The 27,420-nt window shown below is 42.1% G+C and overlaps 1 protein-coding gene across 3 annotated transcripts in view; it reads left to right on the top strand.

Moving 5' to 3' along the window:
• The window catches only part of LOC137079168 (FHF complex subunit HOOK-interacting protein 1A), a 32,029-nt gene extending 13,135 nt beyond the window's left edge, over window positions 1-18,894 (top strand). The window contains exons 6-13 of one of the 3 annotated variants that reach the window (XM_067447129.1): window positions 1,184-1,270; window positions 1,377-1,544; window positions 1,757-1,836; window positions 3,179-3,384; window positions 4,720-5,553; window positions 11,449-11,615; window positions 17,737-17,857; window positions 18,592-18,894. In XM_067447129.1, the coding sequence (XP_067303230.1) occupies window positions 1,184-1,270; window positions 1,377-1,544; window positions 1,757-1,836; window positions 3,179-3,384; window positions 4,720-5,553; window positions 11,449-11,615; window positions 17,737-17,857; window positions 18,592-18,791 (1,863 nt within the window). In that variant the 3' untranslated portion in view covers window positions 18,792-18,894. Of the gene's footprint in view, window positions 1-1,183; window positions 1,271-1,376; window positions 1,545-1,756; window positions 1,837-3,178; window positions 3,385-4,719; window positions 5,554-9,418; window positions 9,501-11,448; window positions 11,616-17,736; window positions 17,858-18,591 lie in introns of those variants that run through there. The other 2 variants (XM_067447130.1, XM_067447131.1) reach the window with 2 other exon arrangements.
• Window positions 18,895-27,420: the final 8,526 nt, after the last annotated feature.

Below are 27,420 nucleotides of genomic sequence, written 5' to 3'. Positions count from 1 at the left end.
TGTAAAATGATAAAGCTCAAAGTTCAATGCCAAGCGAGATATTTTATTTAACAGAAGTTCCCTTTCAAAGCCTACAGCGAGCGGCCGGTTTGGACTACACCGCTGCACTTCCTGCTGTGATGACGTCACTAGAGCCGTTTGTTGACTCCGCCCACAAGAACACGCAAAATAGGGGGCGTGGTCTCGTTGCTCTCCCACGTGGAGAAGAGCACATTCAGCGCTTGCATCTCCCCGTTATGGTAAGAGGCGGGACCTTTCCGGGCAAAGTGCGCTAAGCTGCTGTCCAGTAAAAAAAATAGTGTGTTTTTTTACACGCGAAACATGAACTCATGTTATATTGCACACTGTAAACATAATCAAAGCTTCGAAAACACGCGAAGAATGGGACCTTTAATAAAGACAGTGCCTATTTAAAAAAAAATATGAAAAAATTGTGAGAACCAGGTGATCACCGGGTGCTCAGTGGTTAAACATGAGAAATAATTTGTCTTGGATCTGTGGTCTAATAAATCTATTGTTGCCTACCAAATCATTTTGACTGAGGGCAAAGTGCAGTTTCATAACTTTATATTTTTTAAGGATATAAAAATATACATGCAGTGAAGATCCAGGTAACGTTAATGCGTTGGCTGAACCATATATGTGTGGCTGTTGATGCTTAATATTAGTTTTTTATGAAAATGAAAAGAGGCAGAGTGTGTTTTATGACATATTTCTCATGTGCGCTTTGAACGCGCGTCTATTTCGCTTTAAATTCTCGATTTCTATGCACGTCCAATTAGCTGCGGACGCGCGAATGGATTCTAGACACGGTAGACGCGATTTTGCCGCTCTATTCGCGTTCAGTGTGAACGTAGCATAAGGCCAGACCTACTCAACTCAAAGACAATTATCAAGACAACCTCATGGAGGGCAGAACGCTTGATGTGAACTTTGAAGATTATTGTCCAGACGGCCTATAATAACTGTCGCAAGCAATGCATTGTCGAATTTTTACATGTACTTCAGACACCGTCATACTGGAGAAATTCCCCAAAGTGTCTCCTGACGAGTTCCCATTCCAAAGGGAACATAGCTTTCAATGACATGATGTGTTTTAGATGGATTAAGTGACTGTGTGTGTGTGTGTGTGTGTGTGTGTGTGTGTGTGTGTGTGTGTGTGTGTGTGTGTGTGTGTGTGTAGGTGGCTCACCCGTCTATCAGAGATCAGCTTCTGGGCTACATCTATAATGGTTTTCTAGTGCCTGTCATGGCTCCTGCACTACACAAGGTGAGCGTGTGTGTGTGTGTGTGTGTGTGTGTGTGTGTGAGTGTTTGTACCCAGACACCTGTGATTGGTTAATCCCATCTCTCTCGGCTCTTTGTTCGTTGGCCAGTTGACTCTGGAGGAAGTGATGACGACAACGGCGTATCTGGAGCTCTTCCTGCGGAGCATCTCTGACTCCGCCCTCCTCCAGACCTTCCTCATCTTCATCCTCAGACATCGGCATGACAACGTCAACATTCTGGACACGCTGGTCAGCAGGATCAACACTCCATTTCAGGTGTGTGTGTGTGTGTGTCAGTCACTGATTTAAGCTCACTGTGTGTGTGTGTGTGTGTGTGAATGAGAGAGAGAGAGTGTGTGTGTGTGTATCAGTCACTGATTTAAGCTCACTGTGTGTGTGTGTGTGTGTGTGTGTGTGTGTGTGTGTGTGTGTGTGTGTGTGTGTGTGTGTGTGTGTGTGTGTGTGTGTGTGTGTGTGTGTGTTTCTAGCTGGGCACCGTCTCTCTGGCTCTGTTCCGCACTCTGATTGGTCTGTATTGTGAAGACGTCATGCTGCAGCTAATTCTCAGGTATCATCCTCTTCCTCTTTCTGGAGATGAAATATTGATTAAATATGAAAGATAGTTTATGAAAGATTTAGATCTCTAAATATATATAGGTCGTTTCTTACACAGTCAGTTTAATATTTATAAAAACCTAGTCCAACTCCAGCTAAATAGGCCTAAATATACTTGTAATTATTCTTAATTACACAGGTCAGGCATAACATTATGACCCTAATATTGTGTCGTCCCCCTTTTGCTGACCCGTAGAGGCATGGACTCCTCTAGACCCCTGAAGGTGTGCTGTGGTATTTGGTATGAAGATGTTAACAGCAAATCCTTTAAGTCCTGTAAGTTGTAAGGTGGGGCCTCCTTGGATTGGACTTGTTTGTTCAGCTCATCCCACAGATGCTCGATTGGCTTGAGATCTGGGGAATCTGGAGGCCGAGTCGACGCCTCACACTCGTTGAGCTCCTCAAACCATTCCTGAAGCATTTGTGCTTTGTGTCAGGAGCATTATCCTGCTGGAAGAGCCACAGCCACCAGAATACCGTTTCCATCAAAGGCTGAACATGGTCTCAGCAATGCTTAGGTAGGTGGAGCGTGTCAAAGTAACATCCACATGATGGAGGACCCAAGGTTTCCCAGCAGAACATTGGCCAAAGCATCACACTGCCTCCGCCGGCTCGCCTTCTTCCCATAGTGCATCCTGGGGCCATGTGTTCCCCAGGTAAGCCACACACACACACACACACACACACACACACACACACACACACACAGACACACACACACGCACGCCCATCCACGTGATGTAAAAGAAAACGTGATTCCTCAGACCAGGCCACCTTCTTCCATCTGTGGTCCAGTTCTGATGCTCACGTGCCACTGTTGGTGCTTTCGGCGGGGTCAAGGGTCAGAGGTCACCCTGACTGGTCAGCGGCTATGCCGCCCCATACGCAACAAACTGAGCTGCTCTGTGTATTCTGACAGCTTTCTATCAGAACCACCATTAACTTCTGGAGCAGTTTGAGCTCCAGTAGCTCGTCTGTTTGATCGGACCACACGGGCCAGCCTTCGCTCCCCACGTGCATCAATGAGCCTTGGCCGCCCATGACCCTGTGGCCGGTTCTCCACTGGTCCTTCCTTGGAGCACTTTTGATAGATACTGACCACTGCAGACCGGGAACAGCCCACAAGAGCTGCAGTTTTGGAGATGCTCTGACCCAGTCGTCTAGCCGTCACAATCTGGCCCTTGTCAAACTCGCTCTAATCAGTGTGTGTTGTGTGTGTTTGTGTGTATGTGTCTGTCTTTGTGTGTGTGTGTGTGTGTGTGTGTGTGTGTGTATTTGTGTGTGTGTTTCCTCAGGTATCTGATCCCCTGCTCTCACCTGACGTGTGCTGAGAGACTCAGACTGAGAGAGAGAGACTGTTACTCCATCACTGCGTCTGCACTGCTCTCTCTCACGCCCTCCTTCTTCGTCCCCAAGCCCTGCTGCTCTCCAGCACAGCCCCCCAAACCTGACTACATCCTCTGGTCAAAGGTCACCGAGGGCCTGCTGAGGGGGAACATGGGTAATGAAGTTCATGCACATGCATACTACTGTAGTCAGAGTGGATGGCATATTTAATTTGATGTTTATAAAATGTAAATTTTTTTTGTGTGTGAGTGTGTGTGTGTGTGTGAGTGTGCAAATGCGAGTGAATGACTCTGTGAGTTACTGTGTAAGAGTGTGTGTGTGTGTGTGTGTGTGTGTGTGAGAGAGAGAGTGTGAGAGTGAGTGTGTGTGTGTGAGTTTGTTTGTGAGTGTGAGTGTGTGCAAATGCGAGTGAATGACTGTGAGTGACTGTGTAAGAGTGTGTGTGTGTGAGTGAGTGAGTGAGTGAGTGAGTGTGTGTGTGTGCGTGCGTGCGAGTGAGTGTGTGTGCGAGTGAGCGTGTGTGCGAGTGAGTGAGTGAGCGAGTGAGTGTGTGTGAGTGAGCGAGTGAGCGTGTGTGAGTGTGTGTGTGAGTGTGTGTGTGAGCGAGTGTGTGAGCGAGTGTGCGAGTGTGCGAGTGTGTGAGTGTGTGAGTGTGTGAGTGAGTGTGTGAGTGAGTGAGTGAGTGAGTGAGTGAGTGAGTGTGTGAGCGAGTGTGCGAGTGTGTGAGCGAGTGTGCGAGTGTGCGAGTGAGTGAGTGAGTGAGTGTGTGTGAGTGTGCGAGTGTGTGAGTGTGTGAGCGAGTGTGTGAGTGTGTGAGTGTGTGAGCGAGTGTGTGAGCGAGTGTGCGAGTGAGTGTGCGAGTGAGTGAGTGAGTGAGTGTGTGCGTGAGCGAGTGCGTGCGTGAGCGAGTGAGTGTGCGAGTGAGTGTGTGTGTGAGCGAGTGTGCGAGCGAGCGTGCGTGCGAGTGAGTGTGTGTGCGAGTGAGCGAGTGAGTGAGCGAGTGAGTGTGTGTGTGAGTGAGCGAGCGTGTGTGAGTGTGTGTGCATGTGTGCGCGTGAGTGAGTGAGTGAGTGAGTGAGTGTGTGAGTGTGCGAGTGTGTGAGTGTGTGAGCGAGTGTGTGAGCGAGTGTGTGAGTGTGCGAGTGAGTGTGCGAGTGTGCGAGTGAGTGAGTGAGTGAGTGAGTGAGTGAGTGAGTGAGTGAGTGTGTGCGTGAGCGAGTGTGCGTGCGTGTGCGAGTGAGCGAGTGAGTGAGTGAGTGTGTGTGTGGTGTGTGTGTGTGATGGGTAGGTTTAGGGGCAGTGTAGGGGGATTGAATGTACAGTTTGTACAGTATAAAAACCATTACGTCTATGAGAGTCCCCACAAAGATAGTGAACCAGATGTGTGTGTGTGAGTGATTCTTTGATTAATAGAATTGTATTAATTTGAAATAGAATCTTCTGTAACATTATAAGTGCCGCTTTGATTAATGCATCCGTGTCTCTCCAGGAATGGAGGATCTGTTCTCCGGTGGTGATAGTGTGGGATTTTCCCGAATTACTGCTTCCGACCCGTTGATGGATAAGAACTACATTCACTACCTGTATGACGCGCGCAGGGCGGTGTGTGTCGGAGTCCAGGCGTGCAGTGTGTGGTCGGCTCCATACGACGGCCTCAATCCGTCCCCAAACGAGTACGAGGATGAGGACGAGTGTGTTCCTCTCTCCACACACACACCCACACACACACCCCATCCGCCTTCAGACAGCAGCGAGCGGGTCGAGCTGGAATGGGACGACACTTACGACGCATCGCCGGATGAAGAGCCGATCCTACACAATCCGGTCCCAGAAGAGCCACCAAAACACATCCAAGAAATGCGTAAAAGTGCCATCATGCTGATTAAAGGATCTTACATCGAGGAGTCCGACTTTCAGGACGATGTGCTGGTTTATAATCTGATCGCGCAAAAAGATGCACGAGACGACCGGTGCGTCAAAAACGGCCTGAACAAACTAACACACACTAATCACATGACGATCGATCATAATGCGGTCAATAACACGCACGAATCAACGGCGCTTGTGAACGGACATGCTTTAGAAGAACCCAAACTGGAGCTTGAAGCTGAATCTGATGCTGGGAATCTAGACCACAATCGCAACGACTTTATCTCACAGTGTTTGGAGCTCATTCACGCTCTGGGCGGAGAGGAGGAAGAGCTCGAATGGAGGCATGAAGAAGAAGAGGAAGACTTCAGCTCTTTCTGTGACGATCATGAAGGTGAAGATGATGAAGAGCTGAGCAAAAACCACAGCGGGAAACACGGGGTCTCGTTTACAGGTCAGTCGGGATGATTTATACGAGTTTGCAGTGCAATGGAAACATAGAAAACTGCATCTGAAGTGGCATTTAGATCATTCACATAGATAATGTTAACATTTCAAATGATTTAAAAGATTAAAGGATGCTTTGAATGCGAGATTAAATCACCAGTAGGTGGCAGCGAGTCACTGTTAATGAGTGAGTCACTGAGATTCAACCGATTCATTCAAATGGCTGATTCGTTCAGGAACTAAGCATTTGACTCTCTTAATGAGTGAGTCATTGAGATTTAACCAATTCATTCAAACAGCTGATTTAGGAATGAAGCATTTGACTGTCTTAATGAGCGAGTTATTGAATCATTCCTTTAACCGATTCACCCAAAAGGCTGATTCATTCAGGAACGAAGCATTCGACTGTCTTGATAAGTGAGTCATTGACTCATTCATTCAACAAATTAATTCAAACGGCTGATTCATTCAGGAACGAAGCTTTCGACTGTCTTAATGAGCGATTCCTTGAATCTTTCTTTCAACCAATTAATTCAAATGCCTGATTCATTCAGGAACGAAGCTTTCGACTGTCTTAATGAGCGATTCCTTGAAGCTTTCTTTCAACCAATTAATTCAAATGCCTGATTCATTCAGGAACGAAGCATTCGACTGTCTTGATGAGCGAGTCATTGACTCATTCATTCAAACGGCTGATTCATTCAGGAATTAAACATTTGACTCTCTTAATGAGTGAATCGCTGTGAGTCACTTTTGGTTTGAGCTCGAAAATCTGCAGGAATTACTGAAATAAGCAACACAACCACTATTTAACCAGAGTGAGTGAGATGAGGCGGGTGTGTGTGTGTGTCACTTCACCGAGAGAGAGATAGAGAGAAACACTTTACTGACATTATTGCCACTGGCCACATAAACCAGCTTGGAAACGGTAAGATGTGAGACGTGACTAGGGCTGTTCGATATTGAAAAAAAAAATGCGATATGCAATATCTTGTTAAATAATGCGATATTCGATACTGTCAGGAATGGAGGACCCAGATGCAGAAGAACAATAATGACGGTTTATTAACAAGACAGATCAACAAGACACAATGGGGTAGTGGATGAGTGACAGTCCAAACACCAGGGCAGTGGACAGACACCACGATGACGGGCAGGGGAGGATGACCACTGAGACCAATCCAGGCAGCCAATGAACTTCACGACAGCTGGGGAGGTAACACCAGGCAGGGCGATGGTGGACCAATCCAGGCAGGAACCTGAGGCTTGATGTTCTCACAGAAGTAGCTCCCGTCTCGGCTGACAGGCAGTGGAGACAGCGGCCAGGGAAAAACTTAGGACAGAAAACAACACAGGACACACACACGACAACAAGAAACAACAGACAAACTAATCACTATGACTAAATAAAACAAAACCTAATTAATAACTGGAGCTAGCGAAAAGGGAAAAATAAAAAAACCAATCTCTGTAAAAAGACTGAACTTAAAAGTAAAAGTGGAAAACTGGAGAAAATAAAAATAAAAAGGTAAGCTATCAAACCCAAGAAAACTAAACAATAAGGCTAGGGAGAAATACCAAAATAAACCCTGGAGAAAAAGAGAGAAAATAAAGTCAGAAACTAAACTAGACTAAAAATACCAGAACAAAGGAAAAAACTGAAAATAAATCAAAAGCTAGAAAAATAAGAGACACTAAATCTAGAATAGGCTAGACAAGGAGCTAGAGACATGTACGCACAAGCAAACGCTCACAAAAATACGTAACGAACCAACAAAGACATGAGGGAAGGTAGCATAATATAAAGGGACCAGAGCACATGAGGAACAGGTGAGCACAATTAGTGAAACGAGGACTAGACCAGACTAAACAAGGGGGCGTGGTAACAGCAAACAAGGAGGCAGGACAAGAGGAACACATGACAGACACAAAGAGAGACAGATCCATGTACTAAGACACAACACAAACATAGAAACATTAAACCAAGACAAAACAGACAGAGCTGCCAGGGCAGAACCCTGACAGATACGATATTGCTATTAGTGTGTAAAATCTATTTCAATTATATATAAAAAAAAAAAATTCAAAAACTGAGAATGATACCATTAATGTGTTTCACATTCTCTCTGGGAAAAGAAAGCATCGCTACAACTTCTGAATGTGACCGGCAGCGTTTAAGCAAAAATGTATGTCATAAATCTGACAATATAATTTTACCATCAATGTAAACAAACAAAAAATGTAATGCCAATATTTAAATACCAAAAACTCTTTGCTTGACTTGATAATATATAGTTATATAAGCCTAAAACTGGACATTAAAGGGGCGGGTGAAATGCTGTATACTGAGCTTTACGCTGTTAAAGACTTGGATTCCCATCCTAAACATAGACAAAGTTTCAAAAACGAATGTTGGACGTTTGATGAAGTATTTCTGTGTCAAAAATACTCCTTCCGGTTTCTCACAAGTTTCTGAGAGTTTTTTTCGAGTATGGGTCGGCTTGACGTTAATAGAGCGGAAGGTCCTTGTATGGGCCGTACGGGCTCTTCTCCCGGTAGGGTGCGCGCGCGTGACTAGAGCGAGAGAGGAAATGCACGCCCATAAACACTCTCAGCTGCAGATCCAGTCGTCCGTGAACACTAATGTCGGTTATAGTCCGCGCAGCGCTCCACTTTATTCCTCCACTTTGACATTTAGCGACTTCAACGCTTCAGCACAGCATTCTGGGAAGGCAGCGCTGCATTTGAACCGATCTGAACGCAGAAATAACGGGAAGCTTCACAACATCGCGTCAGTCCCATCTCAAAGTGGATCTCCTCACTCCAAGAAGTGTGTTTTTGATGGAGCCGTCTCAGCAATAAAGGTTCGGTCCTGCTTTAGAAGCAGCCGGTGAGTAAAACTGCTTCAGATGTCTGTGCTGTCGGCTATCGTCGCGTGAGTAAACATCAGTAAACGACACGATCGCGTGCTTCGTCATTCAAATGCGCTAACGGACTCCATTGATGTTCTCTGTATAACGTTACACTAGTCTGACGTGCAAAACCGTTTTGCTTGCTACTGCTAAGGTTTAGTCGCATACAATAGTCCATAAACCGAATCATGTCCTCATAAACTGCGAGTAAACACACACAAATGTTGACAGGCCACTAAATACAGTCCATACCACAGAGACGGACGTCCTGCTGCTGCTGCTTCTCCTGTTCAGTTTATTTCAGCCTCCGGATCTGATTCTGGATCATATCTATTAGCTGAGGTCGATAGCCATGGGTTTCTCCACGCTTGAGGACGTCACCGCTTTGCGCATTCGTCATTCTTTAGCTCCGCCCACTCGATACGCCTCGTCATTCTTTAGCTCCGCCCACTCGATACACCTCGTCATTCTTTAGCTCCGCCCACTCGATACGCCTCCAGGCGCTTGTTTTTTTCCGGAAAGACTCTGTACAGCCCATATTTCTTTTATAAATATGATAAAACTAAAGACTTTTCGGAGATATGAAGGATGCAATACTACTCTATAGGTACTCAAGATTGACATGAGATTGACTGAAACTGAGTGTTTCACCCCCCCTTTAAGAACATCCAGATAAACAAAGACGCCTGATTTTTATTAATTTTTATTTATCTGTGTTATTAAAAATAAGAACTAAAAACAATAGTCTTCACATAAATTAAATATACAGTTAATAAAGCCACAAAGGTTATTCAGCCAAAAGCACAAGTGACAGTCAAAAGCGATTTTCTCTTGTTCTTCTGTTGTTTTATAGACAGCGGCAGCTTTACTGGATTAGCCGCCTGTCACTTTAAGAGCAGATCATTTAGACACGCATTCGGCTTCTTTCCTCAACTGATATCTAGGGGTGTTCGATTCCAGGTTTTTTGGAGTCGACTCCGATTCCCGACTCCCACTATGGGAATTGACTCCTCGACTCCATTTACTTCACATCAAAACAGGGTAAGAAATCAGAAAAAAATGCTGTTGGTATATATTTAAATGATTTCCCCCTGATACAAGGTCCTAAAATCCTCTTATTGGTCCAAATTAGTCCAATTTAGTGATGACTTTAGTAGCTGTCATGTTTTTGTATCTATTGCCAATAATTTTACATAAGAAAAGTCCCGAAAAAAGATGTGATGGCGTTAAACGCACTTGATCATTGTCTTAAAAGGTGAGTTAAAGATACTAGCCTATACATAAAAAAATGCTCACTATTAATATTTTTCTTCTTGATGTCAGAAGTTTTATGATTTATGGTTAGTTTATTGACGTTAACCATGGGAAACCAAATCTATATTTATTGCAATAATATATACAATCAGTTAAACTAAAGCTAGCATGGAGGAAGCCTATAATTACAAACTAAAGTCGCTGTGATTGTTTTCTATTTCTAAAGTAAGCACTCAAATAAATGTGTGTGATAAAGTTTCTGCGACAGCTCTCTGACGCGGTGTATTACGTCAGTGTATTACCTCGCGGGCCGCGGCTCTTAATTCATTTCATTCACTCCTTGCTTCTAGTGCACGCAACTGCCATGTAGCCTACTTTAGATGAGAGATTCAGTAAATGAGTGTGTGGTGTGGCAAGCAGCGGGGCGAGGGACTGTGAGAGAGGCCGGTGACGATTGGTAATGAGTACCAGCTGCGTGACGCACCGGTCTCGTCTTCCGCTGCCTTCGCTCCTCCTTTTATGCTTCCGTCTCCATTTCGGGGCGAGGGACCACGAGAGTGGCCGGTGACGAGTGGTAATGAGTACCAGCTGCTCGACACACCGGTCTCGTCTCGCGGCCGAGGGACGGGAGCATAAAAGGAGGAGCGAAGGCCGCGGAAGACGAGAGAGGACCAGGCCTGGACTTTATGTTGAGTTTTGTTATGTGTTTGTGGGCAGTCGTCCGTGAGGGGCTGCCCGCGGTTTACTTTCGTTTAGTTTATTTTGAAATAAAAGTTGTTAAGTGTTCGCCAGTTCCCACCTCCTTCCTTCTATCCACGAACGGTATTACAGAGTGATTTCAGACACACAACGGAGTCGACACCGAGAGTCGATTCCTGTACTGGAGTCGACCCCGACTCTGGGGCTATTCAGAGTTGAGGAATCGATTCTTTTGGAGTCGACTCCCCATCACTACTGATATCGTTCATTAAAAGCATAACCGACTGAGTTTACATTAATACTCATCAAGACAGCCGTTTTGACATCACTGAGTGTGTATATTCACAATGTTGAAGTAGCCTATTAAAATCATTCAGATATTGCGTGCCGTTGCGATATGCACATTTGCGATATTTCGATATATTGCACAGCCCTAGACGTGACCGGTCGATCGGTGCATCTCTAGTTTTAAAAATGAACTATTAGTTACTTTTTTAAAGCTCCACTGTGTGATATTTTCCCCCATCTAGCGGTGTAAATCTATATGACCATCCAGTGAATAATAGTTTCTTTTCCTATCAAGTCTGATTTCGTTTTAACTCCTACGGTGGCTGATTTAGTCCAAGATTAACATGGCAGTCCCCCTCTTCACATTCGACACGGTGCCATCGAGTGTTAAAACGTGAAAGGCGAAGCTTGAATTTACGGGTATGTCCCTCTTTGGCTACTGTACTTTCAAGATGGAGGGGCAACATGGCGACCGGCAGTCGAACCCCTCACCCGTATGTGTTTTCAATGGCATATTATAAACTTACGAGAATACTTTATTACTTGAAAGAAGTAAATATACATTAATGAGCACATATATTTGAGAGAACTAAGTGTTTTTAGCAAAAGAATAAACTAAAAAAGTACACACGGTGTAGCTTTAACAATTGACAAGTTACTAACCCAACACTGAATGTGAGGAGGATTTGAAGGTAGGGTTTGGACCAAACGCTGAGAGCGAGTGATTGAAAGTGTCTGGTTTTGTTTAGGGCCGTTCATCAGCGTCCTGCTGTCTCGTCTGGAGAACCTGCTAGAGAACGCCATTGAAGTCAACCTGCTGGTGACCGGGATATTAGCCCAGCTGGCCACGTATCCACAGCCACTGCTGCGGGGCTTCCTGCTGGACACCCGACCCGGCCGGCGCTCGCTCTACCAGGTACATGGGAGATACTGCTACGCCTTTAGTGTGTGATGTTGGTGTTTGACCATTAAAAAATGTCTATAAAGTCACTCCAAAGAAAAGTTGCCAACTTACTGAGCTACTATTTAAAGAGATACTTCACCGCTTTTTCATATTAAACTGTTAGTCCCTTTACTAAGACGAGTTGACACACACCTCTCTCGTCTCAGTGTGTGTGCTCTTAATCTCTCTGACGCACGGTGACGATCTGATAGCATTTAGCTTAGCCCACTAAGCCCAGTTCATTCACTATGGAACCAAACAGAGATCAAGTTAGAAGCCACCAAACACCTCCACGGTTTCCCTATTTAAATACAGTTACACCAATAGATGAACGATCAAGTATGATGACAAAATAAAATGTGGCACTTTTCCAAGCGGGTTAAAATTGAGCTATAATGTACTATAATTGTGTCACCATACTTGATCGTTCCAAGTTCCATTTGTCCAAATATGCACGCTGTTTGGCAAGATGAACAACGCGCCGACGTGATAAGAGAACGTGAACCACCCAACATGCGATGTGACAGAGATGTGTAATTCTAGATCGGGGTAAAAGCGAAGGGGTTTGAGGCTAGTCTCGACCGCGCATCTGAAGCAGAGCGACGCGCGCTGGGTTGCCATGACGATCCGCGCGCTCACTCGGCAGCTAAATCTATATCTGTCCAAATATGCACACGGTTTCACTAAGAGCCCGAACACATGCGGTTTAGTGCATGGCTGTGACCACAAATAAAACGGAGAGGACGTGGCTTTTGTTCATTAGTCTACAGATTACAGATTGGTTATTTTGCACTCCTGACATAGATAGTCAACGCTTGGAGGTTCGGCGTGCGATTCCTCAGGTGAATTTTACTTTACCGAGCCTTTGTAGCAAAGGCTTCCACAGACGGCGCCGGTTACAGCTCGCTCGGCGCCCTTTACGTTACTTCGTATCAGCACAACGCCTAGCTTTCCTCCGTGACTTTTCCGCACGCTGCTTCCAAAACTTCCCCACCATATCTCTACAATAATGATGGAAGACGAGCCTGACAGAAGTGACTGTCTCATGTATATTAACTAAATTATCTTGTATGCATACTACAGCGCAGGGATTGGACTGAATGAGCTTTATGTCATGAATATATATCGAGAATCGCTCGGAGCGGTCGACGTCAGCATGTGCCCAGCAGCCCATACTTGGGCCGAAAAGGCCGCGCCAACGTCAGCATTTGTGACGTTGCTCCGACTAAGCTTTTCAAACCGGAAGACAGAAATCGCTCTGAAAAATGCAAAAATAACTATTTTCACATATGAATACCATTAATGAGTACCCTTAGTGTTTTCAATGATGTGCAGCCTATACATATCTGTTTACATCTCAAAAAAAGTGTTTTGGGGTTTCATGACCCTTTAAACTATCACTTGCAAAGCTTAGCAACTAGCTCAAAACGTGCTCGCAACACGTTAATTCACGCTGGCAAACATGCAAATTCATGCAAGCAATATGTTAAAACATTCTGTAAAATGCGAATTCATGTTAGCAAATATGCTAATTTATGCTAGCAACATGCTAATCAATTAGCCTGGATGCCAGCCGAACTCAGCCTCGCCCACAACATTTGAGCTCAGGTGGTTCAGTCTGGACTCGATCCATAGAGGAGTAATTATGCCGGAACAGAAACTGACCAATGAGATCATCAGGGCGGGGTTTAGCCGATAATGGACAGATGATCAACAGAAACTGACCAATGAGATCATCGGGGCGGGCTTTAGACGATGATGGACAGATGATCAACAGAAACTGACCAATGAGATCATCGGGGCGGGCTTTAGCCGATGACGGACAGATGATCAACAGAAACTGACCAATGAGATCATCGGGGCGGGCTTTAGCCGATGACGGACAGATGATCAACAGAAACTGACCAATGAGATCATCAGGGCGGGCTTTAGCCGATGACGGACAGATGATCAACAGAATCTGACCAATGAGATCATCAGGGCGGGCTTTAGACGATGACGGACAGATGATCAACAGAAACTGACCAATGAGATCATCAGGGCGGGCTTTAGCCGATGACGGACAGATGATCAACAGAAACTGACCAATGAGATCATCAGGGCGGGCTTTAGCCGATGACGGACAGATGATCAACAGAAACTGACCAATGAGATCATCAGGGCGGGCTTTAGCCGATGACGGACAGATGATCAACAGAAACTGACCAATGAGATCATCAGGGCGGGCTTTAGACGATGACGGACAGATGATCAACAGAAACTGACCAATGAGATCATCAGGGCGGGCTTTAGACGATGACGGACAGATGATCAACAGAAACTGACCAATGAGATCATCAGGGCGGGCTTTAGACGATGACGGACAGATGATCAACAGAAACTGACCAATGAGATCATCAGGGCGGGCTTTAGACGATGACGGACAGATGATCAACAGAAACTGACCAATGAGATCATCAGGGCGGGCTTTAGCCGATGACGGACAGATGATCAACAGAAACTGACCAATGAGATCATCAGGGCGGGCTTTAGCCGATGACGGACAGATGATCAACAGAAACTGACCAATGAGATCATCAGGGCGGGCTTTAGACGATGACGGACAGATGATCAACAGAAACTGACCAATGAGATCATCAGGGCGGGCTTTAGACGATGACGGACAGATGATCAACAGAAACTGACCAATGAGATCATCAGGGCGGGCTTTAGCCGATGACGGACAGATGATCAACAGAAACTGACCAATGAGATCATCAGGGCGGGCTTTAGACGATGACGGACAGATGATCAACAGAAACTGACCAATGAGATCATCAGGGCGGGCTTTAGACGATGACGGACAGATGATCGACAGAAACTGACCAATGAGATCATCAGGGCGGGCTTTAGACGATGACGGACAGATGATCAACAGAAACATAATCATCACGTCATCAAAGGGGCTTGGGTTGAGTTTGTTCAAATCTGAAAAAAATGGCGTTTGGGGGGTAAAATGTGTTATTTTGGCAAGGTTGCTGCTAAAATTCGCACTCATGGGTCTATATATCACATAATTGAGGTCGCTTCACACTGCAAAAAATGCTTTTCTTACTTAGTATTTTTGTCTTGTTTCTAATCCAAATATCTACAAATTCTTACATCAAGAAACATTTACTTGACAAGTTAAAATTATTGTCTTGTTTTGGGAAAACATAACTCAAAATGAAGAGAGTTTTTACTTAAAGGTGCCCTAGAATGATTTGAAATAATATGTTAGATTGTTCTCTGATATCTACATAGAGGGTATTTGGCTTATTTAAGGGCAAACATTGTTCAGATACAGTTTTACAGGTCCATTTACAACCCTATAAATTGTCCCTAGGATTTAATGCTCTGTTTTTGCCTTATTTGGAAGAGTCATGAATATTAATGATGAGCTCTGCTATGATTGGCTTATTTCAGCAGCTCACAGCAGTTCAGTGAAGCAGCTCGTGAGTCCTGACAGAACACAGACCGACTGAACGACACTTTAAGCAGAACATCTCAAATGGAGATTGATCAAATGCAGATTACTTGTTTATTGGTGTTTTCAGATCATCCGCGCGCGAGAAAGAGCTCGCGTTCGTGCGGTTGCCAGATTTCAGTCATTGAATCCCCCAAACAGAGCTTTTCTGTTGAAAAAACCTGTATGCAATCCGGTGTTTTACCTAAACATGTCCAATCTGGCAACCATATGCACGCAAGCTCTCTCTCACGCATGGACGATCTGAAAACACCAATAAACAAGTAAGCTGCATTTTATCAATCTCCATTTGAGATGTTCTGCTTAAAGTGTCGTTCAGTCTACATTTTAAACTTGTCTTTTTTCGTCAACAATATAGCATATTTGTATAATGTTAGTCACAATGTAGGCTAACGTTACGCAGTGACTGTGATGTAGCCTAATCTGAAATACAAATAGGCAAAAACATCATAGGAAACACCATACTTCAGTTCTCAAAAATATAAATATATAACTTATATTTTTACAAAATGAATAGCCTTGTCAAATCACTATCGTTTTAACTTATATGGTGGAAAAGGTGACGTTTGCTAGAAGGATCGAGTGAATGATCTAAACAAAGTATCTACGGTTGTATTTTGTAATACAAAATAATATTACCCTTTGTCATTAGACACACTATTTAGTTTGGTATGGTACTTGGTGTTTCCTATTGTTACTGTACTAGCATCTTGCGTTATCTAGACAATACTTTCTAAGAAACTTTCAATTTAATCAGAAATTGTCAATAAGGGGATAAATCGCTACTTACTGCTTGCAGGAATATAGTCGCCCCTTTCTTCAGTTTAAGACGCTGAGCGAAGCTTGCTTGAAATGGGCCGAATAAACGAACGATGTTGAATTAAATTGTTGTGGTATCAGATTATAAACCTCAACCACGACTGTTGACATTATTTATCTGTGGGAAGGGTAGAAAAGTCTCGTGAACAACATGGACATGAAGTGTGTCCATGCGAGCAGCTTGTTTACTTGATGACTCGGCTCCGTCATTTCCACCTGACAATGAACATGTTTGGACAGATGCAAATGTTGGGGCGTGCATATAAATGATCCCCAACGCTTGAGTCACGGTTGGGTTTATGTTGAGAAGCACTTTTTTTTTTCTCCGTGGTGCTTTTGATTCACGAGATTTACATCAGAAGCAGGAGGCGATGGTGTTTGAGACTCACAGTGATGTCCATGTACTGAACTCTTATTATTTCACTATGGCAAGGTTAAGTCATTTTTACATTCTAGGGCACCTTTAAACTAAGCAAAATAATCTGCCAATGGGGTGAGAAAAATAATCTTTTTTTCAGTTTGAATTAAGATAATATTTCTTACCCCATTGGCAGATTATTTATCTTTTATGTGAGAGAGCAAACACTCTCTTAATTTTGAGTTATTGTTTCCCAAACAAGACAATTATTTTTGCTTGTCTAGTAAATACTTCTAGTTTTAAGAATTTTTTGATGTTTGGACTAGAAACAAGACTAAAATACTAAGTAAGAAAAGGATTTTTTGCAGTGCATGGAAAACAAATGGCGGGAAAACCTCAGACTTGGCAACACAGTGCAGTTGATGACGGACAGATCAACCGTCCAATTGAGGTCTTTCCTGGTTCGGTGGAGACACGCCCCATAATTACAGCCCAATGGAGCAGCAGACTCATATTCTGACTACAGCTGAGTATGACCACGTCAGTGTAACGATTGATCCACTGTAGGCAAGGTTGATGAACCCAAGTGGAGTTTAATTAATTCAAACTTAAATAAAAATAAATAAAAAGAGACTTGACTTGACATAAACTCACCTACAGCAGGTAAAATATACAATAACAGACAAATACTATGGCTAAAATGAGGGCTTGAATACACAAAGACTGAGGACTAGACAAGAGACACCTGTGACCAAGCCAGACCCACATCAAGATGTTTGGTCTGGAAACTCACCATTGACGGCTCAATCCGAGGGGCGGATAAACGGTTGTCTTTCAAACTCCCTCTGCACGCGATAGGATAGCGCTACACCAACCAGAGCAACGAAGGTGAAGCAGAGCTCGCTGACAGATTAAACATTCACCGTATCCGGTCGGCTAAACTCCGAACACATCTTCCCTTTTTAAGAATGACTTCAGTGGCGTTCTTTGTTCTTTTCTCAGAGAAAAGCTTAACTCCAAGTCTTCCAGAGTCGCGGTCAGAGCTGATTCGAAAGACCGCCGCCGTTCGCCAGTTTCTGTGTTTACTAGAAGCACGCAAACGCAACTCTGCCGTCACTATGTTAAGCCCCGCCCACCGACTCTATACACAATGTGATTGGCCCGACCAGAGTTTGGTTTTTACAGCTCAGACGTGTATTGAGAGTTGCTAGACGACACTCCGGCAGATTAGATTTGCTGCCGCTAGGGTGCGTCTAGATTACTAGGCTACTTTGAACAATGATCAACCCATAAACCATTGACAACATGACACACCCTGTGACAGTCAGGCTACTAATTAATGCTAATGATCAATGCAAAATGTCCAACCAAACTCAAAATACAGTCCAGCTGATGGTCAGTGTTTGTCGCAGGTGCTGCAGACGGTGGGTCGTCAGATCGAACAGCATGCGGCATCCAGTCCGGATTTCCCCGAGCTGGTCCGGGAAGCCGCCCAGTACCTGCTGCTCAAAGACCAGGCCTTAAAAGAGCAAGGTGTGTATCGTCCCGTCCCAAACGTCCTGTTTGGTCCGCTTGTTATCACAAAGGGTAATCTAGCGCCAGGAAAGCGCTCCACCCATAGGGGCGGCCATTGCTAGCCATCACCTACTGTTAGCATCCCATTGACTCCCATTCATTTTTGCGTCACTTTGACAGTGAATAACTTTACATCTGAGGCGTTTAAAGACTACATTTGTCCATCGTTTATTTCTAAAGAAACACGACAATGCATAAAAGGCTCCGCTACCTTGTATCTTACACTATCGCCCCGCAGAAGCTGTTTTTGTAAAAATAGGCTAACTATTACGTCATAACCAACGCGACACTGTCGCACAGTTGAGAAATTACCGTATATACCTGAGGAGACGCTCGCAGGCAATCTTTAACTGTCTATGAGACCGTCTGGGGGACGTGGAGACATAAAGTCTGATAAAGTCAAGGGGGAAGAATGGGGAGAAGCCGATAGTGAGCCAAAAGCAACGGGACAAAACATTTAACCAACGTGATTCAGATTTCACTTTCCACAACTACTAGAAGACCTACAGCTGTCAGAGTTTGCTCACATCACATCTCCGTCCTCAAGCTCAGTCTGAGCCGGCGCAGTTCGCTCCGCCATCAGGAAGTGAGAGCTTCTAACTGACTTCCGTTGAGGTCTATGGGGTCGCTGTGTCCATTTCTTTTACTGTCTATGGTTATGACGCTAAAACTGTCTCTCCTCCTTCTGCCAGAGAAAGACCAGCAGGATAACAGCAGCTCCGAGTGGTTCCTGAATGGACACGTCTCAGGTCGTCCACGAAAGCCTCTTCCTCCGTGTCCCAAAATCCTGCCGCACCTGCGCAACCGAGTGTTCGCTACGTTTCTTTTCGGCGAGTTTTTGAAGGAGCTGGCGGCCATCGCGCAGGAGCACTCCATATTACCTGCGGAGTAAACCAGCTCCGATCCGTGAGTTTCTGCAACGACCTCTCCTTCTTTCCCATTCCTTTCCTATTGACCGCGAACAGCAATGTGTCACATTACCTCATAAAGGGTTACTTCAGCGATTGAGCATATGGCTTTGTGTCAGTAGAAACCTGGGAGTATATTCAATTGATCATGCTTGTGCCGTGACTCTCGCTCGGCTCACTCACATTATATTGAACACACACCTTCATTTATTAAAGGGTTAGTTCACCCAAAAATGAAATGTCTGTCATTAACTCCTCCCCCTTATGTCGCTCCACACCCGTAAGACTTTCGTTCATCTTCACACACAGTTTATATTTAGTCTGAGAGCGTATGCGTATTGCCAATGTCACGTGATTTCATCAGTTTGACACGCGATCCGAATCATGAATCAATTTGCTGATCCATAACCGTTTGAATCTTTATTTGAGGATTGAACACAAACGCGGAAGAGAAGACAATGCTGAATAAAGTCGTAGTTTTTGTTATTTTTGGACCCAAATGTATTTCCGATGCTTCAAGAGACTCTAATTAACCCACTGATGTCTCATATGGACTACTGTGATGATGTTTTTATTCCCTTTCTGGACATGGACAGTATAGTGTGCATACACTTGCATACGCTCTCGGACTAAATATAAAATATCTTAAACTGTGTGAAGATGAACGGAGGTCTTACGGGTGTGGAACGACATTAGGAGGAGGAGTTAATGACAGACATTTCATTTTTGGGGGAACTAACCCTTTAACGGGTTACTTCAGCGATTTAACTTATGGCTTAATAGACCCTTTTACAGCCCACGTGATCAAAGAGTTGCGCGCGCATTTTGGCAATGGAAGTGTTGTTGTTCCCTAGTGGTTCTAACGTGTGAGCAACTCCGAAAGTTTATCAAAACGGTTTCCCAGCATAAAAATGTCTGGCTGTTTGGTTTTCGGTTGCACTAATCGCTATTCCACCAATGGGCTTAAGTTTTAAAGGAGTCCGACAGGATCACGGCCGTTTCAGAAGAACCGGCAGTACCTGTGGCTGCAGGCGATTAATGCATTGATTGGAACGAGGACATAAAAATGCTCGCATAAAAAAAATTCATTTGTAAAACATAATCTGCACTTGAAACTTAATGCTTTATAATAAACCTCCCAACATTGGCGGCCACTGGTGTGTATTGTACCCCCCACCCCCAGATTATCATATCAATAATCACAGTACTTATCAATTTTCAATTTTCACACTACTTATCAATATTTTATTAATAGTTTCATTGCAAAATAACCATCTGAGAAATGTATGCAAGCAACATAGTTGCTATTAAAGTACTATAGCATTACAAAATTAAACTTTAAACAAGTGTGTCGACACGAATCAATAACAACAAAATGTAAGGAAAAGGATAAATGTATGTCGGTGTGAAGAATAAGAATAAATGTAGGAAATTGTATTGGACATTCTGTAGATGCCCACAGACGACGTATTCATAAGCATCCAGTGATTTATATGCTTGTCTCGGGTGTACACGCTCGGTTCCTCAACTAAATACGTATATATCCGACCACTAACGTTATATCTGGCCATCTGCTAACGTCTTCTATCCACTCCACTATAGTACACGGATCTGGTAGCCGAATACCATTTGATAAAGTCAACTTTTTAAAATAACTTTCTCGGTTTGTGTTGCTTAATCCGCTCACGTAGCTTGACATGCTGCTGATTCTCGCCACAGTTTGTTGCCAAAATGCGCGCGCATACGTTGCTACGTCATCATTGTATACAAACAGTAAAAGGGTCTATATAAGAAAAATAATCTTGTTTTCTGTTTGAATTAAGATTTTTTTGTTTGTTTACCCCATTGGCAGATTATTTATCTTATTTTAAGCACAAACTCTCTTCATTTTGAGTTATTTTTTCCCAAAACAAGTCAATTACTTTCGCTTGTCTAGTAAATACTTCTTGTTGTAAGAATTTTTAGATGTTTGGACTAGAAACAAGCATTTTTGCAGTGTAAAGCTCCAGCATCATAACATCAGTCCATATTTTAAGTCACACAACAGAATTATTGCGTATTATTATTATTTCCCAAACTATGGCGTCTTTTTGACTGAACTATTCCTTTAAAAACCTACCTGTCTACTTTAGTGTTTTTGGTTGATCCAGATTCACGTGGGTTTGTGTTGTACGTTTATATGGCTCGTGTCATTCCTTGTGTATAGATTAATTAGATGTTTATCAGCCAGTTTTTACATTTCAAATCTATTATTTGTCTTTGTGAACCTTCATGTGACTGCATTCGTCTCAAAACACATTCATTACAGCCACTGCATTAGGAAATACTGTGATCTTTATTAAATACAATACAGCTCTTTTTACTTTTGAGGAAAGTGTTTCTATATGAAGAGATTTTATTTAGAATAACATGCACTGATGAATCTTTCATAAGACCATGAATTAAAGGGATAGTTCCCCTAAAATGAGCCAGTGATGTTTATCTGCTGACCCCGAGGGCGTCCGAGATGTAGGTGTGTGTGTTTCTTCAGGAGAACACAAATGAAGATTTTTAACTCAACTGTTGCTCGTATAATGCATGTCAATGGGGTGTATTTCTATGAGAGTAAAAAACACACGGACATACGAATCCATATTAAACCCTGCGCCTCGTGGAGACACACTGATGTCTGAAGACACGAAACGATCGCTTTTTTTGCCAGAAACACAACAGTGATTGTGTTATTTTATACCTCATATCAGACAAATCTCATCTAGTATTCCCAGTGCCATTACTTCAGCCGAATAAAGTTAAAATACCGCCGTGATCATTGAAATATTTACATAGATTCCTCATCCGACCGATCCACACAGGCACTAATGAGGAATCTATATATATATAAACTATGATCGCGCCGGGATTTTGACCTTCTGAATTCAGATGAATTTGCCATAAACGTGACATCAAAGCAGTACATTAAGGAAAGATGAAAGTTATCCCTCTATGGTACGGTGTTGCCTCCAGGCAACATAGTCTATTTTAGATTATTCTTAATCAAATGAAACACCAATGTATTGTTCAAACCTATCCCTGGGAAGAAGAACTCAAATACTAACCAATGAAAGTGTAAAAAAAATGGGTCACATGACCCACAGGGGCATTTTGTGTCCTGTTTCAGTCATGTGCACAGGTCACATTACTCCATATTTTCTCCAATGAAAATGGCATTTTTCACTAATTTCCTGTCCAGATAATCACCCACAAAAATATGAGTCACCTTCACTGGTTAGTAAAGAAGTATTTTCAAGAACTTTACATTATATATCATCAAATGTTTTAAAGTAAATAACAAAAAACTGTGTGTTGCCTCAAGGCAACATTGTACCATAATGGAATCGTGTAAGGCCATAGCAGACAGACTAGGTTGGATACAAATACAGCATATTTGTAAGGAAAAGAGTTAGAATTATCTAAATATATCTGCATTTTTGCACAATATTGTAATGCATGTATAAAAATAGTAATACACATACTATAACTGCATTTATTATGATCTGCACATTTTCTATAGCACTCAAAAAGGTATAAAACACAACTGATGAGGATGAGGATGAGGTGTCGTGATGAGGAAGATCAGGCCATAGTGACAATCCGGTAGGGAGAGAGTGAGGGTGAGATCGAAGATGGAAATGAGGATGAAGATGGTTATGATATGATATGATAACTTGATGTAATAACTTGATGTGATGGCTTGATGTAATGGTTTGGTAATACATGTTCCACGATGGTACAATGTTGCCTGAGAGCAACACCTGAATTTGAAATGTTGCTTTTTATTAAATATGAAATTTGTAATACATTATAAACTGGATAAATGTGTTTGTTCAGGTCTCTGGTTAAAGAAATTGATTTTTTCAATAAATTTATTCATTTTTTTCTACATGAAAACGTAAAAAGTTTAAATTTGTCCGTTGTGGTACAATGTTGCCTTGAGGCAACAAACTTTTAAAAAATAAATAAAAATAAAAATAATGAATTTTTTTATTGCTATTGTTAAAGTGTCCTATTTTAAGCAGGAAAAACACCACAAATAATTTTTTTCTCATTTAAATCATATTGCATACCATAGAGGGTTAATATCAATATTTTAAATGCCACATATATGGTGTGTGTGTATATGTGTATATTCATTTTATTTTTTAAATTGCCATTAGGGTTGCAAAAGTTTCCAGAAACTTTGTAGTATTTTTATTTATTTATTATTATTTCAAAATTCTTTGGGGAAAATTTCCATGACTTTTTTGGGAAATGTTCATACATTTTTTGGAAAGTTTCCTTCCTATTTAAACTTTCAATGTTTTTCTTTACATTTTCTAGACTTTTTGGAAACCTTCCATGATTGTGTTTTTTTGGGGGGGATTTTGAGATTTTTATTTTTTCAATGTTTTTATATATATATTTCTTTTTAACATTTTCTTGAATTTTTGAAAACGCTCCATGTCTTTTGTTTGGGGAGGATTTAAGAATTGTCTCATGTTTTTCTTTATATTTTCTAGACTTTTTGGAAACTTTTGGAAACAGTTTTAACTTTCCATTATTTATTTATTTTGGGTGTTAGAGATCTTTTCAACATTTTTATTTCATACATTTTTGGAAACTTTCCATTATTTATTTTTTGTTAGTACATTTTTCAGAATTTTAGGAAATTTTCCATGTTTTTCTTTACATTTTCTAGACTTTTTGGAAACTTTCCATGATTTTTGGGGTGGAAATTTTAGAGAATTTTTCAACATTAACTTTTGGAAAATGTTCAGCCCCTTTGCAACCCTAATTGCCAAACAGTTTTAGGTCTATGGTGGAAGAACACATCAGGAAATTCTGACAAAAAAATGATTTAAAAAAGAGAATCAATTTTGTATTCAATTCGATTCAAACCTTTGGGCTCAGTGAGTTTTTTTAATTTAAAGAGATTAATACTTTAACTCAGGAAGAATGTGTTAAATTGCTCTTCTAGAATGTGTTTTTTGCATCTGTGGTCACGCCATGTTATAACCACGAGATGACATTTCTCATTTTTGGCTGAACTATCCCTTTATGAAAGTGAATTTGATTACATGTTGACTTTAAGCACTTATGAAAATGTTGTATGTTCTAGTCCGGTGAATAATCAGGTCAAGCTGATTTGTGGACATGTTTAATTGTATTGAAGCCAACGGGGACTTTTCTAGGCCAATGTGAGATTTGAATCCGCTGTGTTTGTTATGAAGCTGCTCGCATTATTTTCAGAACATTTCATAATCCACTGATGTCACTTTAAAACCTGTGCCCGGTTGCATAAAACACCTGAAGGGAAATGTTCCCTTAAGATCCCCCTTAGGTTTCCCTTAAACTTAGTGTTGCAGAAAATAACTCTTAAGTGTCACTTAAGGGTTTCTTAAACTGAAACATCATAAACCCTTAGAATTACCCTCAAGTGTCTATTTATCACTTAAGTAAGCCCTTAAAATCCATTAAGTGTTGCATAAAGCCCCTTATCTGTCATTTTCCTAAGTATAGTTTAAGGTTAGAAAAACGTTACCTTACACTCTAAAAAATGCTGGGTTGTTTTAACCCAATGTTGGGTCAAATATGGACTAACCCAGCGATTGGGTCGTTTTAATCCTGTGCTTGGGTTCAATATTTGCTTAAGATGACACAATCGCTGGGTTAAAACAACGCACCTGCTGAGTTAAAACAACCCAACTGCTGGGTTAGTCCATATTTGACCCAACATTGGGTTGTTTTTTACTCAGAATTTTTTTAGAGTGTACTTATTACCTACTTACAGACTTACTATTTCTTTCTTTCTCTCTCTCTCTCTCTCTCTCTCTCTCTCTCTCTCTCTCTCTCTCTCTCTCTCTCTCTCTCTCTCTCTCTCTCTCTCTCTCTCTCTCTTCTGTATGTGTATGTATATCATTGATCCCCTACCTTGTATAAGCTATTATTTTGTCAATTTGCAATTTTGCTCAATAAAAAATTAAAATAATAAAAAGGAAAACGTTACCTTTAGAGTTTACGAACATTAATGAGGAAAAATGTATGAGTTTATGGATCCTGTTGAGGATATAGATGTGCCACGGCATATTTTAAGTGGAAGAGAAAGTAAAAAAAAACAACTTTGTTTTCCAAAGATGAACGAGAGTCGTATGGGTTTTGACCCACATGAGGGTGAGTAAATGATGGCTGAATTCCTATAAACTATCTATTTTCATATTTGGTTTTCTGTTTTGTTTTCCTTATTCGCGTTATGTTGTTTTCTGTGAAAACATACCGCTATATGTAGTAACAAATAACGTGTCCAACAATATAATTTTATAACGGCAAAACCTGGATACTTAACAGTTTCCCTCACCTACAATAAAAAAAAAATGGTTCAGGCCCTTCATAGATACGACATTTAAATGATGTTTACTTCACCTAATGAAATTAAGTTGTGTCGAAATGTGTTCAATCAGCCTAATATATTTAAAACTGAAGTTCACTAAATTAATTTGTGTTAAAACTACATGAAATATTTGTGCTGCCATCACTAACTGGGCAGTGGGTCTGTAGTTCCCAGCATGCTTTGCAAGGGACTGCGCTAGGAGAGTAAATGTCTGGATTAAAGTGATATTTTATGTGTTTTTCAGTAAAGGGAAAGATGTTATTAGTTTATGATCGTGTTTAATGTTCAGTTATGTTGGACATTGTGTGTGTGTGTGTGTGTGTGTGTGTGTGTGTGTGTGTGTGTGTGTGTGTGTGTGTGTGTGTGTGTGTGTGTAGGCTGTGGGCACTTATATACACATTCATTAGATGAATTCCTGCTCTCAATTCAATATTTTTAGTTTGTCCAATGAGTTAATTTTGCGGTCATTTTAAAAAATATGCTTGTTGTTATTTAAATTTTTTAAAGGCAAATGAAATTGATAACAGTGTTCACCTCACATAAACTTTTATAAATTTAACATAATTAAGTAAGCGGCACATATGAATATTACGTAACAGTGAAAAATTCAAATGGTTTGTATTTACTCAAAAAAATTGTGCCATTACTTGAATTTGTTTGTTCATATGACTAAATTGTTATTTGTAAAAATTGCTCAGTATAGTTGTGTGCAACCACTGACCACATGTTTTTTAGGTAAATTCAACAAGTCATTTTTTTGAGTGTAAGGCTGCATTTACACTGCAGGTCTTGATGCACAATTCCGATTTTTTTGATGACCCGCTTACATCGTCTTTTCAAAAGCGACCCGTATCCGATATTTACATTAACACTGTACACTGGCGAAACAGCCCAAGACGCTCTTAACCGGTGAAAGGAAGTAAAACAGCGCGATATGCGATGGACGCAGACAAAATGATTGCACATTGTTTTGCTGTCTGCACTGTTCCACACATCTTTAAAGTCGGCAAAACATTTCTCTCTTAAGACGGAGAAAAAGAGGAGAGCCCTTGACGGGGTTGCCAGGTTTTCATAAGAAAACCCGCCCAATTGCAACTAGATCTTAGATCGGGCTCAAACAATCAAGCCCGACCCTAACCGAGCCCGTGCACATTGTGTCCGAGCCCAGCCCGGCCCGACACATTAACTGTAATTAAGAGCCCGAGCCCGATTTAAACCCGACCATTCTTTAATACGTGGGAGTTCTGACGAGAACGAGACTGTAATGAGCCGAGCGTGGCGAAGCGGACCGGTGAGACTCATGTTAAAACTAACATTGATAAACTTAAATGAGTTGATAACATCGCTGTTTTCTCCAGAGCGACTGTACAGCCAAATCTAATTTTGTTGCAATATTTTCCTGTTTAACACTGAAGCTGCTTTGACACAATCGTCATTGAAAAAGCGCTGTAAATAAAACTGACTTGACTCCGCTCAATAATCCGCAGGCGCGCGCTCATGAACCTTCACCGGTAAACTAATGTTCGCTCAAATCCAGCTCAGACATTTATCTGTAGCTTACTTATCTCATGTCAATCTTGAGTACCTATAGAGTAGTATTGCATCCTTCATATCTCCGAAAAGTCTTTAGTTTTATCATATTTATAAAAGAAATATGGGCTGTACCGAGTCTTTCCGGAAAAAAACGAGTGCCTGGAGGCGTATCATGTGGGCGGAGCTAAAGAATGATGAGGCGTATCGTGTGGGCGGAGCTAAAGAATGACGAGGCGTATCGAGTGGGCGGAGCTAAAGAATGACGAGGCGTATCGAGTGGGCGGAGCTAAAGAATGACGAGGCGTATCGTGTGGGCGGAGCTAAAGAATGACAAGGCGTATCGTGTGGGCGGAGCTAAAGAATGACGAGCGCGCACAAAGCGGTGACGTCCTCAAGCGTGGAGAAACCCATGGCTATCTCAGCTAATAGATATGATCCAGAATCAGATCTGAGGCTGAAATAAACTGAACAGGAGAAACAGCAGCAGCAGGACGTCCGTCTCTGTGGTATGGACTGTATTTAGTGGCCTGTCAACATTTGTGTGTGTTTACTCGCAGTTTATGAGGACATGATTCGGTTTATGGACTATTGTATGCGATATATATGTAACGTTATACAGAGAACAGCAATGGAGTAACCGTTAGCGCATTTGACTGACGAAGCACGCGATCGTGTCG

Source organism: Pseudorasbora parva, chromosome 6 (assembly GCF_024679245.1).
Source record: "Pseudorasbora parva isolate DD20220531a chromosome 6, ASM2467924v1, whole genome shotgun sequence".
In the NCBI taxonomy this organism is placed as follows: domain Eukaryota; kingdom Metazoa; phylum Chordata; class Actinopteri; order Cypriniformes; family Gobionidae; genus Pseudorasbora; species Pseudorasbora parva.
Note: the sequence above shows the minus strand (reverse complement) of the source record. Positions and strands in the feature narration are given on the sequence as shown.